Source organism: Setaria italica, chromosome II (genome assembly GCF_000263155.2).
Source record: "Setaria italica strain Yugu1 chromosome II, Setaria_italica_v2.0, whole genome shotgun sequence".
NCBI classification, from domain to species: Eukaryota; Viridiplantae; Streptophyta; class Magnoliopsida; order Poales; family Poaceae; genus Setaria; species Setaria italica.
Genome location: NC_028451.1, coordinates 45,321,231 through 45,341,484, shown reverse-complemented (window position 1 = coordinate 45,341,484; position 20,254 = coordinate 45,321,231). Strand labels below are relative to the sequence as shown.

General features: G+C 49.6%; 5 protein-coding genes across 5 annotated transcripts in view; 3 read left to right on the top strand and 2 right to left on the bottom strand.

The window, feature by feature from the left end:
- Positions 1-66: 66 nt before the first annotated feature.
- On the bottom strand, positions 67-3,141 carry LOC101776988 (pectinesterase QRT1). Its single transcript, XM_022824163.1, has 5 exons — positions 2,476-3,141; positions 1,825-2,014; positions 1,510-1,716; positions 717-952; positions 67-429 (listed from the first exon to the last, which is right to left on the bottom strand). The coding sequence occupies exons 1-5, from the start codon at positions 2,817-2,819 to the stop codon at positions 282-284; spliced, it is 1,125 nt and encodes a 374-aa protein (XP_022679898.1). The 5' UTR covers positions 2,820-3,141; the 3' UTR covers positions 67-281.
- Positions 3,142-4,324: 1,183 nt separating this feature from the next.
- Positions 4,325-6,849, bottom strand: LOC111256332. Its single transcript, XM_022824164.1, has 3 exons — positions 6,459-6,849; positions 5,800-6,018; positions 4,325-4,672 (listed from the first exon to the last, which is right to left on the bottom strand). Exons 1-2 carry the CDS (start codon positions 6,717-6,719, stop codon positions 5,800-5,802), a joined length of 480 nt encoding a protein of 159 aa, XP_022679899.1. The 5' UTR covers positions 6,720-6,849; the 3' UTR covers positions 4,325-4,672.
- Positions 6,850-10,368: 3,519 nt separating this feature from the next.
- LOC101779944 (acidic leucine-rich nuclear phosphoprotein 32-related protein 1) lies at positions 10,369-13,677 on the top strand. Its single transcript, XM_004958200.3, has 2 exons — positions 10,369-11,644; positions 13,141-13,677. Exons 1-2 carry the CDS (start codon positions 10,439-10,441, stop codon positions 13,393-13,395), a joined length of 1,461 nt encoding a protein of 486 aa, XP_004958257.1. The 5' UTR covers positions 10,369-10,438; the 3' UTR covers positions 13,396-13,677.
- A 2,455-nt stretch (positions 13,678-16,132) lies between these two features.
- On the top strand, positions 16,133-18,507 carry LOC101779551. The gene is made up of 4 exons (XM_004958199.3): positions 16,133-16,577; positions 16,750-16,958; positions 17,604-17,676; positions 18,146-18,507. The coding sequence occupies exons 1-4, from the start codon at positions 16,385-16,387 to the stop codon at positions 18,331-18,333; spliced, it is 663 nt and encodes a 220-aa protein (XP_004958256.1). The 5' UTR covers positions 16,133-16,384; the 3' UTR covers positions 18,334-18,507.
- Positions 18,508-19,047: 540 nt separating this feature from the next.
- The window catches only part of LOC101779150, a 2,915-nt gene continuing 1,708 nt past the window's right edge, over positions 19,048-20,254 (top strand). Inside the window, exons 1-2 of the mRNA XM_004958198.3 lie at positions 19,048-19,471; positions 19,563-19,640. Of these exons, the coding sequence (XP_004958255.1) occupies positions 19,171-19,471; positions 19,563-19,640 (379 nt within the window). The 5' untranslated portion in view covers positions 19,048-19,170. The remainder of the gene's footprint in view (positions 19,472-19,562; positions 19,641-20,254) is intronic.

Genomic DNA, 20,254 nt, shown 5'->3' with positions numbered 1-20,254 from the left:
GGCATGTCACATGATGGACTTTGGCCTCCCCTATTTCCCTTCACACATGCAGACCAAACAGATCTCATCGCAGTATCTCACCACATATATGGACGTGTCAGGTTTGTTACATGGTAGTATATGGTACACCGTACTTGTCTACTGACTAAGCTGCTTGCTAGGTACATTATCTGCACTGAAGAAGACTGAACAGAGGAGTGTGAAGAACTTGCAGGATCTACAGCTTAGGCCATTGCTCGCCATCGACGAAGCTCCGACTGAGGAACGGCCGCAGGATGGATCTACAGCCTGAGCCACTCCTCGCCGTTGATGAAGCTCCGGCCGAGGAACGGCCGCGCCTCCTCATAGGTGAGCGCCCGGGACCAAGGCACCCGCTGCCTCGTGCTCGCCCCTGGACCCTTGCAGCTGTACTCCCCGAACAGCACCGTCCTGTCCAAAAATTGAGCCCAGAAATATCAATCTCTGAAACGATGCTGTGCCGTATCGTTTTTGTCAGGTTTGGAAAGACCCGGCAGGTAACAGCCGAGTCACATGTGGTAACTAACTGCATTTCCTTGTAAAGAACTAAAGACTGTTTGGTGAGCCTGTCCTGCTGGGCAACTGCCTACCTACTTCCTATGAATTTGATCGTCAGGTAAATTGTAAACCGGTTCAGTTAACTGTAATTGTGATTAGAGCAGTAAAAACAATATGATGATGGTAGAAGCGCAGCTCACTTTGTTCTTGTCCGATCGCCCCAGTCGCTCCAGCCCTGGGGCACGACGATGCCGCTGAGGTCGCAGTAGGAGTAGACCACCCGGGCGTACCGGCCCCACGCCCTGCCCAGGTACAGCATGCCGGAGCCGGTGAGCCTGCACCCCACGAAGGAGAACCCGGAGTCCTCCGTCGGCGAGCTCCGCTGCGACGCCGCGATCGCGCCGTAGCTCGTCGCCACCGCGTGCAGCGTGCACCCCTGCGATTTCGTTGTAACGTCCAGCAATCAGCATCAAGGAGGAGCAGCAACGGGACATCGCTGTCATTGCCAATTGGCCTGGACAGTTGTGCGAAGGGTACGAAAAGAATGTGACCACTGAATCCGTTGAGGTTTTGAGCATGGATTTGTGCAAGAGCGCTTGAGCGTCGTGCAGGGCTAAGTGCCTAACGACCTGATTCCACTGAGCCGGCTAGGTAACCTAAGTGATAACCGGTGTGTCCAAGCAGAGCATTCCAAGCTAGACACATAGAAAGTGAGGGACTAAAAGATGGAGCATTTCTTGCTGCAAGAACATGAAATGGCAGGGTTGGTGAGTGCCTGAATTGCGATTTTCTGATAGCAACGTGACACCATTGATCAGAAGCGAAGGAAGGCACGGAGAAAGGCAAGTTAATGGTGTCAGCAATAAAACCAGTACTGTGGTCAAAACATGGCAGCTTGTTTAGCAGCGCAGAATGTCTGGATTTTTTTTGTCAAGAAAATTTAGTGGCTATAAACCATCGCGAAAATTTGAGCAAATTTCTCTTGCTGCCTACCTGGTACAGGGACCTTGCGTTCCCAAAAATGAAATCGATGGATCCCTGGATGTCGCAGTTGTAGAGGTAGTGCCGGCCGATGTTATCGAACAGCGTGTCCTGCGTCCCCAGGATCCTGCACCTGTACAGCATGGTCTTGTCGCCGGACAGCCGCAGCGCCACCGCCTGCTGCCCAACCGCCCCCGGCGGCGCCGCCGGCGCGGAGTTCTGCCGATCGCCGGGTGCACATTCATTCATGTAACCAGAGGATCAGATCGTGCACAACCACAACAGCTTCGGTGAAAGATATTGAACAAGCTAGGCTCGAGCGCGTACCTCGAAGGTGATGTGGCTGGCGCAGAAGTAGTCGGCCTCGACGGCGACGGAGGCGGAGTAGAAGGTGCCGACCTGGTGGCCGGAGCGGTCGATGTCCGACGCCCTGGCGTTCCACGTGATCACCGTTCGCCCGGTGCCCATGCCGATGAGCGACACGAACGGCTTCGTGATCGGCACCGTCACCTTCTCCCTGCACCCACCCGCCATTGCACACTTTTTTTATATTCATTACAAATTACAGTGAAAGAGTTTTTGCTACGCAAAATCGGATGCTTCATACCAGATTAAAGGAAGCAATGCACAAATTTAGCACCTACTTGTTAAGCCTAAAATTTGCAGTTCACAAGCTAGACGACACTGCACCGAGTTGCTTTCAAGTCTTAAACACTGAGAAAATGGAAAACTGCTACTAGTAGAAAACTGAATGAACTGGCTGTCCAAAACAAGCAAAGCAAAAAGGAAAAAAAAGTTAGAGAAGAGTTGCAGCTAAGCAGAGAAGAGACCAAGGGGCAAGAGAGGGAGACGATCGAGCACACGTCGTGATCACTTAATACCCCATTAACGCTGAGGCAGTTACTAGAAGAGAAGAGACGCGGTAGTGGAGGCGGAGGCATAGCAAGCAGCGCAGCGGCGGCCGATCACCCAACGCACCTGTACACGCCGGGCCTGACGAGGATCTTGACCCGGCGCCGGTTGCCGGCGGGCACCATGTCGACGGCGCCCTGCACGGTGCGCGAGTGCCCCGTCCCGTCCTGCGACACCACGATCGTCTCCAGGTCGTGGCGCGCCCTGGCCTTCACGGCGCCGCCGCCGCCCATGGCGCCTTCAGACACGCCGCCCGGCGCGGCCACGGCGGCGGCCGGGATGCTGAGGTCGTCCCACGTTATGAACCCGTCCGCGGCGCCGCCCGCCGCGGAGACGGACGCGGCGAACATCAGGACGACGACGACGGCCGCGCAGGCGCAGCGTCGTCGCTCGCACCCGGCGGCGGCCATGGGCGCCGTGCTCACCCCCAGCCGCGGACCTTGCCCCCCGGCTCGGGTCAGGCTGTCCCGTCGAGTAGAGAGCTAGTCGATCGGCTGATCAGCTGCACACGTGAGGGCTAGCAGAGCTCGTGGCAGCTATGGTCAGCTCGGTCGTCGGTGAGGTGTGATCGCTGTGGTCAGGGAATGGATATGTAGAGTGCTCGCCGTGGCTGTGATTGTGTCGCTCCGCACGCTGCGTTGCATGACATGGGAGGAAGGATGATGACGACGACGACGAGGCGACGAGGGTGATGATACGAGAGGATTGGGGAGGACGGAATGGAATGGGTGGAATGCGAGACGTTGTAGGCGTGAGGAAGTAGTGACGCCATTAAGTACGAGGCCGCGCCTGGCCGAACCGGCCGGCCGGCCGCGCTAGGTGCCTAGCTTTCCCCCTTGATTCAGTGCCGGTTTCGGTGTGTTCCGGCAGAGAAATTCAGTGCGAGAGGCCGGCCGTGCCATGGAGTTGTGTGCACGGCTGAGCCTGATACGTGTTCTCGTGTCACGGACGATCGGAGGGCCATTTCGTTCACGGCATCGTCGCGAACTGACGCTGCTTGTAACAGCTTTTTTTTTTTTTGGAATAAAGCTTGTAACAGCTTCATGCAGCGGATCGCGGGCAGTGCCTGGCACGCGTTGAGGCCCCAGTTTGTGGGCATGGAATTCAGAAGGATTAGTGGTTAAAATTCTCAGTGTCGTGGGCAAGGAACGTGGAAGGGTTGTTTTGTGCGTGAATGTTTCTGGAGTGGTGGGACGGAAAGGTTGGTCATGTCTTGCGCGCGCGAGCATTTGTTTAAAATTTGTGGGATTTTCAAACTCGTCATGGAATTTCAGAGAAGGGATGCCGGATGGGGGTAGATGGCGAGTGGTTGGTTCAGAACGGTCGGGTCATTGGGTGCAGTCCAGCACGTTCGCCTCTTCGATCTCCATCCTGTTCAGCTGCAGCTCATGTTCGTGTCAAGGGTAATGCCGTGGTGGTTAACTGCTTTTCTTGACACCTGATTCAGAAATGTTCCGGAACAGGACGCTGGTTCAGACGAGCAAAAGTTAGCAGTAGGCAGGCTACGAGTCAGCGTCAGTGTTCCTCCCAAAATGGATTCGGCAGAGGAGCATTACGTGCTGGACCTAACAGCGTTGGATGGTCAGTCAGGTAGGGCTTCTTTGACGATTAGGACGTGCTCCGTCTTCCGCGTTGGGTGAGATTTGCAATGCAGGGTTTTCGTTATTTTTTGAAGGACTGAGGTCAGGGTCAGATTTCTACTCCCTAGTGTGGTGGTCAGCTCAGCGCGCCTCAGCTGGCCATGCCCGAGGGATCGACTGAATGGTCTTGAGACTGGTCCGGGTCGTGTGCGCGTTCGGCCCTGGGCCTGTATGAGCTATCGGATCATTTCAGCCCATGGACTTAGCCGGAGACACCCGTTATCCCCTCCTCCCTGTTCTAACTTTTCATCACGAGGAGAACGCAAGAACGTGCCGATGCCCAAAGTTCTTACGTTGTCAATATGCCCAGAGACTCAGAGTACAGAACTAGAGTGGTTTTCAGTTGCGTGAATAATACAAGAACAATGGAGAAGGCAGAGGTAGCTACAGGCAAATGCATCCTTTGCACTGGCAAGCAAGTCAACAACTATACAGCGCAGCTTAAAAACTCGAACTGCTGCGGACACCAGACTTTGCGAGTGATCTTCAGACGGGATGGCATCATTTACAGGGACAAAACGATCTTCACCTTCAGCCTACCAGTTCAGCTCTTCCAACTGCCCATCCCGTTCTGCTTCAGCCTACCAGTTCCAACTCTTCCGAATGTTCATCCTGTTCCACTCCTGCATCAGACGATCAGACACAAAGAAAATTCAATATGCATCCCACAATGTTGACTGTTCAACCAGCTCAAGATTAAATGTTGCAACGAGTGTTGCTTCAAAAAGGGAAAAGATCGCAAGGAGTGATGCACCGAAGCAAACAGGGTTACATTACATGGGGAACATAGAATGCCGCTAAACCACTATAATATGGTATTTCAGCTAGTTAGGTGACTCAATGAAGCCAGCTTGCAGAAAAACCAACATGCAACCTATTTACACCAACTATATGATAGTTTAGGTAAAGGTTACAGATGTAACATGAGTCATGACCGCATGCTTGATGTTTCATCCTTACTCATTATGCTCTAATATCTATTGCATTACATAAACTAATGGGAAGGTTACATCAACTATATTTATGAAAATAATGCACACATTCACTTTCCATAATTGCTAACAAAAGTAAGAGACCATGTACCGGGGGGGGGGGTGTTCCATTGAGAAATTTGCAGCACTGATACCTACGGTTTTCCTGTTTTTGTCAGATTATCACCTATTCTTTTGAGTTGGCAAGTTAAAATCAAATCTTCTCTTCACCTTGCCTATATGCCAAGTACAGTTTATCATCAAAATTTGGAAAGTAGGAGGATAATTTCAACACATGTGCACTAAATTGAAAGGATAGGTGGGTAAGCTAAACTTTTCAGAGCATAGGAATATTTTCAATGATCCAATAGTGCAGGTACATCGACTGGAATTGAGAAACTGGGATTTCAGGATGCAATAAAAAAGCCTACACAACGATGACAAAGGGAATTGAGGGAGCCACGCCGTTAACAGAAATGGAATGCGTGATCAAATAGAACTCATAACTATGATTATGTTGCAACTTAGTAATGCATCTAAAACTTTGGTTTTACACTCTTACTTGCAGCTTTGGATTCAGAAAAGTTAACAACGGCAGCAGAAGCAGAAACTTTAGTATTTTTTTTTCATTAGCTTACGAAGGTTACAGAAATACAATATGATGTCACTTTATATGCTCACAAGGGAAAGCAAGTATAAAGATTTGATGCCATGTATAAAAAAGGAGATCATATGTACATGTAGTGACTAAGTTTGCAGATAGGTCAATTAGTCCATACCTAATTCTTATTCCACGACTGCTCAACCTCAGGCCTATGGACTGACATGCGAGCAATCTCAGATATAGCCGCATCACTAGCCTGTGTGTCATCACCAGCAAGCTCCTCATATGCAGCCTCAAATGCTTCCTGCCAGAACCGTGGAAGCCGTACATGATCGCCCGTGCGTGTGTAGACGTCCCACATCCGGCGCGCTAGCTTTTCCCTTTCCTCCATCTCCTGTTCAATGCCCAATTAGGCAAATTTCAGTCTTTGCCTTCTTCACAGCCCAAAAGCATTACAAGTGAGATGTTTTTCTAACACTGTAGTGCAACAATTTAGCCAGCTATCAACCAATATAGAATTTAGTTCATTATCATGTGTAGTACTACAATCATGAAGTACAATCGTTATTGTAAATGAGGAGCTAAAAGAAGATGAGAACTGTAAGCAGGACCAGATTTATCTTCACTGAAGGTAAATAATTACCCATTGAATCCACACTGAAATCAAGAAGTAATGCATTTCCTTTCCTTTCATTTCATTTCCCTTTTTGCAAATTGCAATGCCAGATAGTTAGTGGCACATTTACATTTTACACATCGGAAGTTAGGAGTGCATCAACAGGCAGGCTAGCGTCGAGATCTAAGAGGGAGAATAGAGGGGTCGATGAGCCATACAAGGGGATCAAATTCGTCGATGAGCGGGTCGCTTGCGTTCCCGAACGTAGCGAGCTCCCCGGAGGACCAGCGGAGGGTGACGGAAGCGGCGAACATGGACCAGAGCGCGAGGAGCGCGATGGCCGCGAGGGCCCACGCCTTGTACCTGCCCTTCCCGAACAGGGCCGCCTCGCCGGACGAGATGGGGATCGAGATCTTGGTCGCCGCCGCCGGGGTGGGGGAGTGGAGGCCGTGGTGGTGGTGGTCGACGCCGGCCTTCATGGCTCCGGCCTCCGGGGACGCGGTTGGAATCGAGAGACGGGAGTGGCAGTTGGGAATGGAGTGGAGTGGCCGAGTGAGGAAAAGGGTGGTCGGTGGTGATGCTGACAGTGGGCTGATTGTGGGCTTGAGAAAGCATTTTTTGTTTTAGGAACTTCGGAAAATCTCCTGACGATGGGTCGGGTTTTTTAATCTGTAACTCCTGCGTGGCGGGCTCGAGCTGCATGCTAGAACTACGAGTGCCAGCTGCCAGCTGCCAGCTGCCGATGAAGTTGCATCATAGGCTCATAGCCAGATGAGCTTACTCTTTTAATGAAGAAGAAAGAAAAAGTCAATTTTACTCTCTCAAAACATTCATCAGCGTTTTCACATTTGTTATGTGCTGTGTGCATTAATCGTTTTTTTTAACCACAGCATTGGCACAACAAGCATGTAGCTTGATCTTTTATATTGTGATTATTGTCTCTCACTCTCTTCACTGGCAAACACCTTTGAGCCTTGAACAAATCTCTCTCTTGTGTAATATCTTTTGTTTCTTTTTTCGCATTGACTATATGCTTTCTAATATAATATATGTCGTTAGCCTTCTCGTGCCCTATCAGTTTTAATCTTGATCACGGCCACTTATACTCCTTGCAAGTTATACTCTTGGAAAAGGGCCACGCTCTATGTTCGAGAGAGTACCATTATCCGTTTGTCTACTTTAAGTTAGACTTATCGTTGAACCGTACAAAAAAATAGTGTAGGAAAGTGGTAAATTGGTTGCTCTTGGTCAATATTCTTTAGACAAGCTTTTTGATCAAGATTGTTTGTGTTTAGATAATTTTAAAATTATCATTACTTCTTATTGTTTTCGATCGGCAATCTCATCATTTGAGGGAGTGTTATTGTTGGAAGAAAATCATGTATACCATAAACATAGGCACTGGATACAAGCGTGATGGAGTGAGTCTCCCAATCGTAATTTTCACATTTTCATCCACTTCATCTTGTCTCATAGTTTAAACAACTTACGCCCCTTTGGTATTTAAACCACTCGATTTGCATCTATTTTTTCCTTCTTCGTTGTAAATGTGCAAGTGCGTCCACATGCATGCTATTCTCAGGTCAATCTACTCATAATATGAAGGGATCAGGTAACTTTGAGCCAATGACCTAACGATTATCCTCTACCTGTACTTCTCATGACTCCATCTATAGTTCTAGATCACGTATGCTGTTTTAAACCCACCTACCCTATACTCCCCCTAAAAACCCAAATCCATGAACCATTAGAAACCGAGAAAAGGAGAAAATAACATTTCCTTCTATGAACCATATATGTACATGCTAAGATATCTGTCATTGAGTAGAACTCCCAAAAACTTGTGCGTGGAAATGATTGTAATGAACTAAGATTTTTTTATTTCACTAGAATTGAAACGCAGAGGTTTGAAAGTTTTATTTTCAGAACACCATACAAAGCACCTGCTATGTCAATTCGTTATGATCCAACCAACTTATTTAATGGAAATATCGCTACAAGGTTAGATGATGGTTAATTGAGTATGAGAATACACCGCTTATATTCCTCTTAGCCTATGATGGTAGAGACATGTACATGTTTATATGTACCGTGTTACTAAGAGAAGCTAAAATTGCTACTCCCTACGTTCCAAATTATATGTTGTTTTGACTTTTATACGTTCATAGATATTATTATACATCTAGGTATAGGTTATATCTAAGTAAATAACAAAAATTATAAATCTAAGGGTGCATTTGAACGACAGAATCAGTTCCATTTTTAAGTAGAAATGGCAGAATCTGCGCCAACCACAATATAATCAGAAACGTTTCCATGAGAATCGGAGAGAAACGTTTCTTCTTTTTGATCTACAAGAGAGAAGCAACATTTTAGGTGTTTCGCTTGATTCTAGTTCTGATTTCAAAGAATGGCATTTTAGGTGTTTCGCTTGATTCTAGTTCTGGTTTCAAAGAATCCAGCCAGCTAGCCAAACGGTTACATAAAGTGATTCTGATTCACCTGAGAAACGTTTCCAGAGAGAATCCAGATCCGAACGTTTCTACGAGAATCTGTAATCGTACCAAATGCACCCTAAGGGCCTGTTTGGCTCTAGGGTGTTAAATTTTAGCACCCATCATATCGGATGTTTGGATGCTAATTAGAAGTATTAAACATAGGCTAATTATAAAACTAATTGCACGGATGGAGTGTAATTCGCGAGATGAATCTATTAAGCCTAATTAGTCCATGATTTGACAATGTGGTACTACGGTAACCATTTGCTAATGATGGATTAATTAGGCTTAATAGATTCGTCTCGCGAATTAGCAGGGTTCTGCAATTAGTTTTATAATTAGTTCATGTTTAGTTCTCCTAATTAGCATCCGAACATCCAATGTGACACTGTTAAAGTTTAGCACCTCGTATCCAAATACCCCCTAAATAAACAAAAATAACCTATAATTTAGGATGGATGTAGTATCAAACATCTATAAAACATTAGTTTTAGACTCTTAACTACTCCCTCCGTTCCAAATTATAGGTCGTTTTGACTTTTCTAGATACATAGATATTATTATGCATCTAGACATAGGGTATATCTAAGTGCATAACAAAGTCTATGAATCTAATAAAGTCAAAACGACCTATAATTTGGGACGGAGGGAGTACTAAGATCTCATGAACTACTCTTATAGCTATATATTGAGCAATGGAGATCTTACAAAAACTAAAAGGAGCCAGCTAAATCCGATCAAAAGCAAATCTGCGCGAAGTAATCTAGTTAACTATACAACCTTTACTACTTCTGAAAGAAGATGTTTCCAACTAATCGCTTTATCTGAAATTGTTGGAGCACAAACTCTCACTGAAATGGCAAACGAAGTTTTAGAGGATGAGCAAAACATAGTAACTACTTTAACCCAAAACCGGCACCAGCTTTGCACGCGTAGATCCTCTCGACGCGGCCGTGCCGTGTTCCCCAAACCGTCGCCATTGCAAGGCCAGCACAACGCTGATCTGGGTCCACATCAACCAGTGCCAGTTGCCAATCGCCACATCTCTAGCCGCCCTACGGGGCCCCACTGCCAGTCTGCGCAGCCCCTACTCCACCGGGTAAAGGGTAGGCAGAAGAAACCAGACGCCAGCCACACAGATCCGACGGTTCACATCGCCTCAATCCAATCGGACGGTCATCTGCTCGCTATGCTCACCTCCAGACCCGCACAAACCCAGCCACTTCCACCTGGGTCCCATAAAGCGTGGCCCATCCTGTCAGCGATTCGCTCTACTAAACCCGACGTCCGGGTGGGCCCATGAATTAACTAATAGTATCTCGTGCTTAAAGAAAAAATCAGACGAGGAAAAAAAGAAAAACGGAGCCGGAGAAAAAGATGCTTTTGGCATCATCCAGCCCACCACGCCTCTCCGCCCCGCTTCCCCACCCGCCTCCTCTCAGAAGAAACACACGCCCCTCGGATCCTGCCACGTCATCGATCCGCGCCCCACCATCCGAGCGCTCCCATTGGCCGTCCAGGCAACCCCCTCGCCCACCCTCCCTGCACCGGGTCCACGGCGCGCCCCGTGAGCCGCCCCCCTCTTCCCCAAATGGCGAGGAAAACACCCTCCCCGTATAAATCACTCTGTATTTCAAATCCTCTCGAAACCAAACAGCCCCGGAGGAAAAAAAAAAATTATTATTGAAGAAGGGGAAGAGATGGTGGACGAGGCGTGGGAGCGGGCGGTGGAGGCGGCGCTCCACGCCGGCGGCGAGGGGAGCTCGTCGCCAGCGCGGAGCCTGACGCTGGATGGCGCCGTGAAGTGCATGCACGGCCGGCTCCCGGCGGCGGAGATACTGGAGCGGCACCAGAGCCTGGAGCACCTCTCGATCGCCGGCATCGGGGTCACGTCGCTCGAGGGGTTCCCGCGGCTGCGGAACCTCACGCGGCTCACGCTCTCCGACAACCGCATCGCCGGTGGCCTCGACCACCTCGTCGCCGCGGGGCTCTCCTCGCTGCGGGACCTCGACCTCAGCAACAACCGCATCCAGGACGTCGACGACCTCGCGCCGCTCGCCGACCTCCGCCTCGTCTCGCTCGACCTCTACGAGTGCCCCGTCACAAGGGTCAAGGACTACAGATCCAGGGTGTTCGGGATGATCCGGACGCTCAAGTACCTCGACAAGATGGACGCCGACGAGAACGAGCGCCCCGAGTCGGACGACGATGACGATGATGGCGAAGGGGAGGGGGATGGCGACGGGGACGGGGACGGCGACGGCGACGAAGATGAAGACGATGAGGAGGACGAGGACGACCCCGGGAGCGGCGAGGTTGCCAACGGGGGTGTCTCTCACTCGCGCGGTGGCGTGGCGTCGCATCCGGTGGAGGTGAATGGGGTGATCGATGTAGACGAGGAAGAGAGCGATGCTGACGAGGTCGTCCCGAACGGGGGAGTCGAGCACCACCATGGGGCGAACGGGTTTCGGGTCGCGGTGGCAGGAGAAGCCCCAGAAGAGGAGGATGAGGACGTGGAGGATGATGATGAAGATGATGATGAGGACTTTGAGGAGGAGGAGGATTTGGGGGAGGAGATCGATGAAGATGGTGATGATGAGGATGCTGTTGTGGAGGTTCATGATGTACCGAGTAGTGATGAGGAGGAAGATGGTGTTGAGGAGGATGAGGATGAAGAGGATGATGAAGAGGAGGTTGAGGATGAAGGCGAGGAGGCTGAGCCACAGAGCAGTGGGAGGGTTGCCATGATGACAGGGGAGGATGGAGGAGAAGAGATAGATGGACATGAGCATGGAGAAGGGGATGATGAGGATGAGAATGGTGAGATTGGAGAAGAGGATGATGAGGGACTGGAGGGTGATAGGGTTTATGAGGAGGGAAATGATGATGAGGATGCGGATGATGAGGTATAACACATCAACTTCCCTGCAAGTGTTTTAAGTACTTTTACCATTAATTGCAGTTTCCTGTTTGTTCGATTGGTAATTCGTTTAGTATTGTCTGTTAGTTCATAATGTTGCATAGAATTGCGGCAGTTTTTCTTCAGCAGATATTGCGTTACTATTGTTTGTTAGTTCATAATGTTGCAGAGAATCGTGGCAGTTTTTCTTCAGCAGATATTGCTTACTAGTATCGTGTTTGCTCAGTATACGTTTACTTGTGATGCATGCATAACTGAAAGTAGGGAAATTAAGTTGGTTCGGCGTCCCCTGTTCTGTCTGTTTTAGCAAGAGGTTATCAAGGATGGTTGTTAACCGAAGTGTGCTGCTTAGGAGCATTTGGGGCACGTTTACATCCATTACATCGTTTTTGGCTTACATTTATAATTACTTTTTTGCATGGTGTCACTGCTTCTATCTGAAATCCTTTTGTGCCTAAAATGCAACTTTTTCGACTGAGTTATCTGTAGTTATTGGTGGCATGGCCTGACAATGATAACCTAACTGTGGTATTAATATGCTAACTTTTGGCAGTCTGAAAATTTTATTTTGTCTAGGATCTGTTGGGTGGTTTTTGGAAGTACGATTTTTTTTTTGTTGTTGCCTGATCTGTTGGATACTTGGATGATTATATCAGGAGCTTTGCCTTTGTTATATTTTGTTCTTTTATGCGTGTACTTTTCTGTGTACGTGTTTCACAGAGTTCTCCATGAACTTGGGCACTATGTTTTGTGCCTCTTTTGTCCCGGCAGTAGATGAAATTCGAGTGACCCCCTAGTAATGAGGATCCAGATTATTTTTGTCCTGCCTTGCACCTTATATTCATATATTTGTTTATGATCTGTTAATCCATGTACTGCAAGGTTTTTTTATTAAAAAAAAGGTGGCTCTGTGAGTTACTTGCATCATAAACTGGTTTCTTAATTTCTTGGTCAATATTATGGCTAGACTATTTGCTATGATATTTCAAGATAGCGAACTTTATTTTATCAAGTTTGTATTCACAATACTATGGTTTATACTCCCTCTGCTCACCTAAAGTTGATGTTTAGGACATGATATTTAACTTCTATCTAGTTCATTTTGGATTTCTGGGACGTCACCTTTTAGTGACCGAAGGGAGTATTTGATTTCTTGTTGGCTTAATAGCCTAATCTTTTAAGTGTTGTGAGTTTGGGATGGTACCCTACATATTACCTGTTAGTGACTGAGTGTTGTGTTCTCTCTTTGCTATGTCCAGGGTTTGCTGATTAGAATTGTTATCTGCATGTTTTGCTAAATCTTTGAATATCTGGGCCTCCTGGTACCTTGAGATTTCTTGTATTTTTGGTCTTCTGCATGTTGCTTCCCAACGTTCTGCCTTGAGTTTTCTGTATTTTATTATCAGCACTTCATTTTTTGTGTTTATGGAGGGAAAATATACAAGTCTAACAATGCATCCTTGTAAATTTTTATTTCTCCAGGATGAAGACACAGAATATCTTGTTCAACCAATCGCCCAACCTCAGGCCATGGCCATTGGAAGTGACTTTGATGCAGCTGATCCTGACGATGCTGATGAAGACAGGGATGAGGTGGATGACGATGATGAGGGGGCCACAGACCAGCCTTCATCCTCGCAGGGCACCAAGCGGAAGAGAGATGATGATCCGTCGGGCAGTGGCGATGACAGTGAGGATGATGGTGTTGAGGACTTAAGGCCCTTCAAGCACCACTGACGAAGCAACCAATGTACATGGATCCTCTACCTCCCCCTTTCTCTCAGCTAGAAGTAAGCAGCAGGATCAGCAGCAGCAGGCAGCAGGAACAGAAATGGTGGGTTTCCCCTGTCTTTCTTTTTTTTTAATCGGTTTTTCTCGTGTAAAGACTTTGATGAATTGAGAGAGCTTCAGCCTCCTCTTCAAATAGCAGATTTTAGGAGGTAATGGAGAAACACCTTGTGTAGCCTTCTAGGCTAGTAGCCAACCAGATGAGTTAATCAGTCTTATCTCTTGCCTGAACCCCCTTTTCTGTTCGATTTTTCCGTCCAGTTTTTCAAATGGTAGCTGCAACCCTGGGGTTTCCCTCCACCCTTTCAAATTTCTGTTGCATTGGCGGTATAGGCATGCTCCAACTGTAGTTTTCCCTCCAAAAGAAAGCCCGGGAAATGCCCCCCATTCAAATGCCCCTAGTAGCCGTTGCCTCCATTTGAATTCCTGAAGTACTGCATCTCCAATTGGTTGAATTGCGCTCTGTTCTGGTTACTGCTTTGAGATAGGTGAAATGCATGTGGTTGCAGCGATGGAGGCGCCGCCCTCAGCCTGTAGAGGCAAAGGCAACCGGAGCTTCCCAATTCTTGTATTTTTAAGCGAATTATTTTGGTTGGAGTGGCCGCTTCAGGCCCTCTGCAGCGGCGGCCTGTGTGTCTGCGGTTCACGGTGGTCGCGCCGTGTTGCTCGTGGTCTATCACTTGGCCGGGGTCCTGTCTCTCTGCCTGGCGGGTCCCGGTTGCAGGGTGTATTAAGGCGCCTGTTCGTGCAGTGAAATCAGGCTTGGCGTAAAAAGGGGTTTCAACGGTGTTGGGCGCTGAACGGCTGAAGTGGAGTGGAGCAATTCCCTTGCTTGTTTGGGTGTGAGAGGAGCCGGGGGGACGGCGGAGTACAGCCGCTGCATTTCCCTTTTGCTTTTGGCAAGTTGCGCTGGTGGGGGTGGATGGGGACGGGAGGCGCAAGTGGTGGCGGTAGTGCCGTAGTGGTGGGGGGCGGGGGTAACGTGACCTGGTGGTGGCGTGATCCCGTGGGTGGGTCAGGTTTGGCTCGCGACTTGGGAGGGTAGAGCGTTGTCGGCGTGCGCGGCCCGAGGGACGTGGGGTAGGCGTAGGCCGCCCAAGGACAAGGAGGGGAGAGCAGGAGGAGATCCGGCGGATCCGGAGGACGGGGGTGTGCCTCCGCCGGATGCTTCTCGGCCTCTCGCCCTATAGGGCAACCCCTTCCCCTCCCTTCTTTAGCTCGCGGTTTAATGACGGTACTGCCCCTGCGCCTCGGTGCCGGTCCCGCCGTGTTGAATAATCAGCTCCCCTAGTTTGACACGTCTCCGACGGAGCACAAAGTGCGACGCGTGACTATGACTTGAGCCGAGGGCCACTTTAGGCTCTGGACCCGCATGTCGGTGTCTCATGGCGGGACATCGTAGGGCAGCCAAAGGCATGTACTCCGCAGGTGGGTGGGTGGGTGTGGGTGGATTTGGTGATTACTCGGAGTTACTGCCCGTCATTACGGCGCAGCTTACCAGACGCGTGCCTGCTCGACGACGGTGATAATGACATGGACCGGGCTCACAGCGTACGTTGCCTGCGCCGCGTGGCCAAGCCTACGCTCTTCTGCGCATGTGGTCCGGGTCTGCAGATCGGTGTATGGAATCGTGATACGGCGGAGCGACGAGGGCAGGTACGCCGGGCAGGGCTGGCAGCAGGCACCAACAGTTCGGCACGCTATACCCGTGAGGCGTGATTGATGAGCCAGCAGGCAGAGCAGGGCACCGGGCCACCGGCGCCACAGGACCAGGCGGCGCTCCGGCGAAAGCGGTGACTTCAGATGCCTTCGAGTATAGGATTTTTCTCTACGAGAATACTTTGTTGATTGCAATAGACGGGAACGGGTCGGGCGGGAGGCCTGCACGCTACCGAGCTGTTTGTGCAGGTGTGCAGCGTTGTCCTACGTTATCTCGCCGGGTCTCGTGCGCCGAACTACGGGGTCAGGCGGGCAGCCGAACTCGAAGCGGCGATGGTGGGGGTGGTGCCCAAGTCATAAAGTTGTCGCTGGGGACGGATGCCCCGCTAGCGGGGGCCACTGTCATTGGTCACCGCTGCTGCGAGACGGGGCCTCGGCGGATTTGCCGTGCCCCCGCTACCCATAAGCGTCCACAGTGGCGTAGCTCGGAGCTAGCTGTGTTGAATAGTGGGAAAAGGAAAAGAAAAAGATTAGTGTGTAATGAGATAGTCTTGAATGTTTTTTTATGCACTTCTCATAATATTTAATGCTACCTTCTCTCCTCCTCATTTCATTGCTTAGAGCTGGTTGCTACCTTCTCTCCTCCTTTCCTCTTATCTATCTAATCTAATTGCTTAGAGCTGGCACTAACTCATGCCATTGGAGACACGTCCTCACTCCAATCTGCGAAACAACATATAGCACTTTCTGAGTCCACTCATGACCTTGTGTTGTCCTCATTGACTGATAGGTGGGCCAACTGACGCGGCGTAATATTGCTATCATCTTTGGATCAACCTGAAGCGTCGATAATAATCGGACGGGCGGCGCCGCGCAATTCGGGAGCCACGCGGCAGATCCGTCCCGTTCCGTGAGAACCAGTTGAGGCTGCTGTGACCCGTAACCGTGAAGATACAATGGCTGGCACTCAGAGGCGCAACCGCGCCGCGAGGGCCGCAGGTTGAGGAGGCGAGCAGATAGCGTGGCGCCAAACCAATGCCGTCCAACTGAACCAGTGGACAGGAGCCACCTCTGACTCGAGAGAACGACTCCCACTAACCGGCCGCCTCATCTCCTCTTCGACCTTTTTTTCGCCTCCCTGTGTGTGTCCATCGAACCTTGATCGCACGCGCGCACAAATCGTCTCACCGCAGCGGCTCATCTGATTCGCATGCTAGCCGGCCTGCGTGGCTCGTGAAACCGCTGGTGGTGGTTGCTTGCTTTCGCGCCAGTTCTCGCCATGGCGCCTCCTCAGCCTTTGCGCACACTGAGGCTGAGCGCTCCCGCTGGCCACGCAGCAGTGTGCAGGTGCTCCGCCGCCCCGCTCTTCGGGAAGAGGCTGCCGGCCATCGTCGCCTTCCCCCGTGCCGGCAGCGGCGGCGCCGTCGCCTTGTGCTCGGCCGTGCAGCAGGAGTCCTCCACCTCCACCACTGGTACAACCCTTTGCTTGATTGAGGCTGACACTTAACTGTTCTGAATAACTTCTCCCAACTCGCTGATCGGTACTGGGTGACGCTTTACGGATGTTGGTTGTGTGGATCGATGCCTATTCAGTCTGGACTCTGAAGGCCTTACATCATTTTCGGATATTTCCATTTCATGTAGTTAGCAAGAAGAAGGATGCTGCAGACGGTGAAAAGAAGGAAGCCACGGCAGCAGCAGCAGCAAAGCCGGCCGCGGCCGCGAAGCCAAAGAAGGCCCCGGCGAAGCCGCTGCCGGAGATGATGCAGGAGGAGATCATTCCTCCTCTGAAGGACGCCCTGGAAGCGGAGGAGAACGTGTCCCAGGTCCAGCTTTCCTTCCAAAACAACACGGTGAGTACTGACTGGAATACAGGATGTTTGTAGTAGCTAGTGAGTGGTAACAGTTTTAGAGTTACTTACAACCGGAGCCTATAATGTGGCATTTCTACTGTACATCAGTTCTAGCAAACGAGATACGAGTGCATGATGGATAATTGACTGAATGTTCTTGCACCATGGGTTCATGGCATAAATGATAAATCACTATCAAGAGGAGCAGCTGAATTTCAGTATCAGCACGAAATTGTCCTGTCTTAATGTCAAACGCTGTATCAAGAGTTGTGTCTGTTCAGTTTATGACTTCCTCGAGCACTGTAACGGAGAAGGAAAAACTTATCAGTAGTATTAGTAGCTGCATAGTTCAATAGTGATCAAGTCAGGTCCATGCTCTAACATCACTGGATATTTCATGATATACAGTTTAATGTGTTGGTGAACATGCATCCAGTTCCAGTATATAAGGCACAACTGTGCACATGCTCTTCTGCAAAAAGAAAGAACAGAAACAAAATGGTTTATCATCTTACATCTCCAACCACCATAGCTATATGCAACGCTAGCATATCTGAGCAATGGTTTGGGATTGCAGCATGCAAAACTGAGTTAGCTCCAACAAAATAGTTAGCAAATTTCTAATCCTTCGCTGATGAATTGCAGTTGGAGGGTTCCTTCATAAAGGATGACGTTCCTTATTATTTTTGGGCCTTCTTTCCAAAGGGAGACCTCACAGGTACACATTGTCTTACATTTCTGTCATTTCCTGCTTGAACTTTGATGCGCAAATGTGCAATGCTGTTTTCCTTGCTGAAAGGTCTGCTGATAGGAAGATCATTCATTGTAACCATCAGTGCATAACCAATATTTCAGTCCCTCGCTAACAAACTTTGGAATTTCTCATTAACCAATATGTAGACTATTTTCATCTGCTATGTGGTAGCATAGATTATACAGATTTTTCCTAACAACATTAGGATGGAACATAATTTGCATGTGCTCTGCCTTCTTATCACTGAATAATGTACGGTGTACCTAGATTAGAACCACCAGTTCTGTGTCCTTCTTTGCAGTATAGCACAAACCTGCATCGCAACGCCGCTAAAGTTAGAACTTAGAAACCAGCAAACTGAATTGATAAGAGGGATTGCTCAAAAAGAATTGATAGAAGGGGCATACTTATAATCTCCCAATGAATAATGCAGGACCCAAGGGCTTTGCGCTATCGTCCTACAGCAACGAAGTCAGCACCATCGAGCCATTCCTGATCGATGAGAAGAGGATAACCTCCCAGTACGTGGTGTTCTGGGTTTACAAGAGGCTGGCCGGGCAAGGCATCCTTCCCGTCTGGAAGGAAGAGGAGGGGGAGGAAGAGGCCGCCGGCGCCAAGTAGTGAGTGATCTCACGAAGGCCCACACACAGACTGGACGCTGTGAACATACACAGTTAATCATGACCGAAAGTGTAAAGCTGTGAAGTTCATTTGCTAATATATACACAGTCAATCATGACCTGGACGGTACCTTGCCCTTGCGGGCCGGGCCGGTCTTCTATCGGTTTCGCTTGATTTTGTTTCTTGTGGCCCGCGAATAAGAACGAAACCGTATCTTTTCCGTCGACAAGAGAAGAGCCAATAGATCTACGACGGGTGCCGTCTGAAGATTATTATCGCCAGTCGCCAAGTCCTACCTGTCGCACTCTATAATCCCCTCCAGTCCTTCGCCATTATCCGAGGCGTCCGCGTGCACATATCGTATGGAAACGCAAGATATAATTTTCTTAATAATATGGAATGATAGAGATGAGAAGTGGAATCACCACACACATGGAAGCAACCGAAGCACAGAACTCATGAAAAAAAAAATACCTCGAGACAAGGCATCCTTTCTCGAATCTGAAGCGATGGTTCATGCTTGTCACTTGTCAGAACGTAGGTTTAGAGGATAGGTTCATGCTCTCAATTTTGCATTTCTGCGCAAGGATTTGCTAAAATTTCTAGCACAAAAATCCTCGAACGAAACAAGAAAGATCAGGATCTTTTCTCTCTCTCTCTCTCTCTTTTTTTGTCCTCTTTTCCTTCTCGAAACCACTGCACCAGCATCGACATGGTGACGCTGGACGGCTGGAGACTGTCGACGATTAAAAACTGAGGAAGCACTGAACGCACGCGCACAGGGACACGACGCACACTGCAGTTTTAGCCAGTTCGGCCCTCGCATCGCCAATCGCCATGCTCGCCTACCTCCTCCACGCCCCAGCCGCCGCCGCCGCCGTCGTCGCCGCGGCGCCCAGCGCCTTCGCCCTCCGCTCGCTCCCGCCGGCGAGGACCCCGTTCCTCCCATCCCTCCCGCGCCCAGCCTCGCCGAGGCGCGCCGCCGCGTTCGCCTTCTCCCCGGCCGCCGCGGCCGCCCCCATCGCGGCGTCGCTGCTCGAGGGCCCCGTGCTGGTCTGGGCCGGCCGGCTCTGCCTCTACTACGCGCTCCTCCACGCGGGGCTCGCCGGCTCACCGCGCAATCCCTTCCTCTCTCACGGTAATCGCGTCGCGGCGGGTTTCGATTCGTGCTGTTTGGTTCGGAATGAGGAGGGGGTGTTGATGGTTTTTTATGTTCGTGTGGTGCGTAGAGATCGGCGAGGACGGCGCCGGCGACAGCGACCTAGGGTTCTCCAAGTGGGCCGAGAAGCTCCGTGGCGGCGCCTCAGGTCTCGTGCATCTTTCAAATTTGTTTATTGCTCGATCGTAATTGGTTATTTATTTATGCATCTCTTGGGTTCATTGTTGACGCTTTGTTTAGTGGAAGTGGATACCGTGAAAGATTTTTATGGTTCCGCTGTTCTGCATCTGCCAAGAGATTTTGGATGTGAAAGGTTCAGAATCTGATTCTGCTGGTTAGGCAGGACCATAGTACATGTGGCAGGTAGTTCATGTCTTCGGAGGAATTTGCCAATCATGGGACAAAAGGTTTGACGCACATTTCTGTTTGTCAGGGTGGTTATCTTATCTGAAAGTGTAAACCGAGGTTAACTTTGAGATGATAGAAAGAGGTGCCAACATTTCACACTGTCATGGGGTCGCTCGCTGGGTTGATACTGGATAGTATTGATGTGAGAATCCGAATGTTGATGTGTGTGGGGATTCGAGGGTAGAGCACTCCATGATGCTTTAAATTAAAGGTGCGGGTTCTGTAGGCTTTACATGATGAAAGGAACTAAGTGATCAAATTTGGAATGTTTGAGTGGGTTTGTTAAATCTTACAGTTTGTTGGCTTTCTTAGTCTACTGTCGCTCTTAGGGTGCGTTTGGTTGCGAGGACGAAG

Coding starts and splice junctions, on each gene's coding strand:
- LOC101779944 (XM_004958200.3), top strand. CDS start 10,439: ATGGTGGACGAGGCGTGGGAGCGGGCGGTGGAGGCGGCGCTCCACGCC. Junction 11,645..13,140: donor ATGAGGATGCGGATGATGAG/GTATAACACATC, acceptor TTATTTCTCCAG/GATGAAGACACAGAATATCT.
- LOC101776988 (XM_022824163.1), bottom strand. CDS start 2,819: ATGGCCGCCGCCGGGTGCGAGCGACGACGCTGCGCCTGCGCGGCCGTC. Junction 2,015..2,475: donor GTCAGGCCCGGCGTGTACAG/GTGCGTTGGGTG, acceptor GGGTGGGTGCAG/GGAGAAGGTGACGGTGCCGA. Junction 430..716: donor GGCGATCGGACAAGAACAAA/GTGAGCTGCGCT, acceptor ATTTTTGGACAG/GACGGTGCTGTTCGGGGAGT.
- LOC111256332 (XM_022824164.1), bottom strand. CDS start 6,719: ATGAAGGCCGGCGTCGACCACCACCACCACGGCCTCCACTCCCCCACC. Junction 6,019..6,458: donor TCGACGAATTTGATCCCCTT/GTATGGCTCATC, acceptor GGCATTGAACAG/GAGATGGAGGAAAGGGAAAA.
- LOC101779551 (XM_004958199.3), top strand. CDS start 16,385: ATGGCGCCTCCTCAGCCTTTGCGCACACTGAGGCTGAGCGCTCCCGCT. Junction 16,578..16,749: donor GTCCTCCACCTCCACCACTG/GTACAACCCTTT, acceptor CATTTCATGTAG/TTAGCAAGAAGAAGGATGCT. Junction 16,959..17,603: donor TTTCCTTCCAAAACAACACG/GTGAGTACTGAC, acceptor GATGAATTGCAG/TTGGAGGGTTCCTTCATAAA.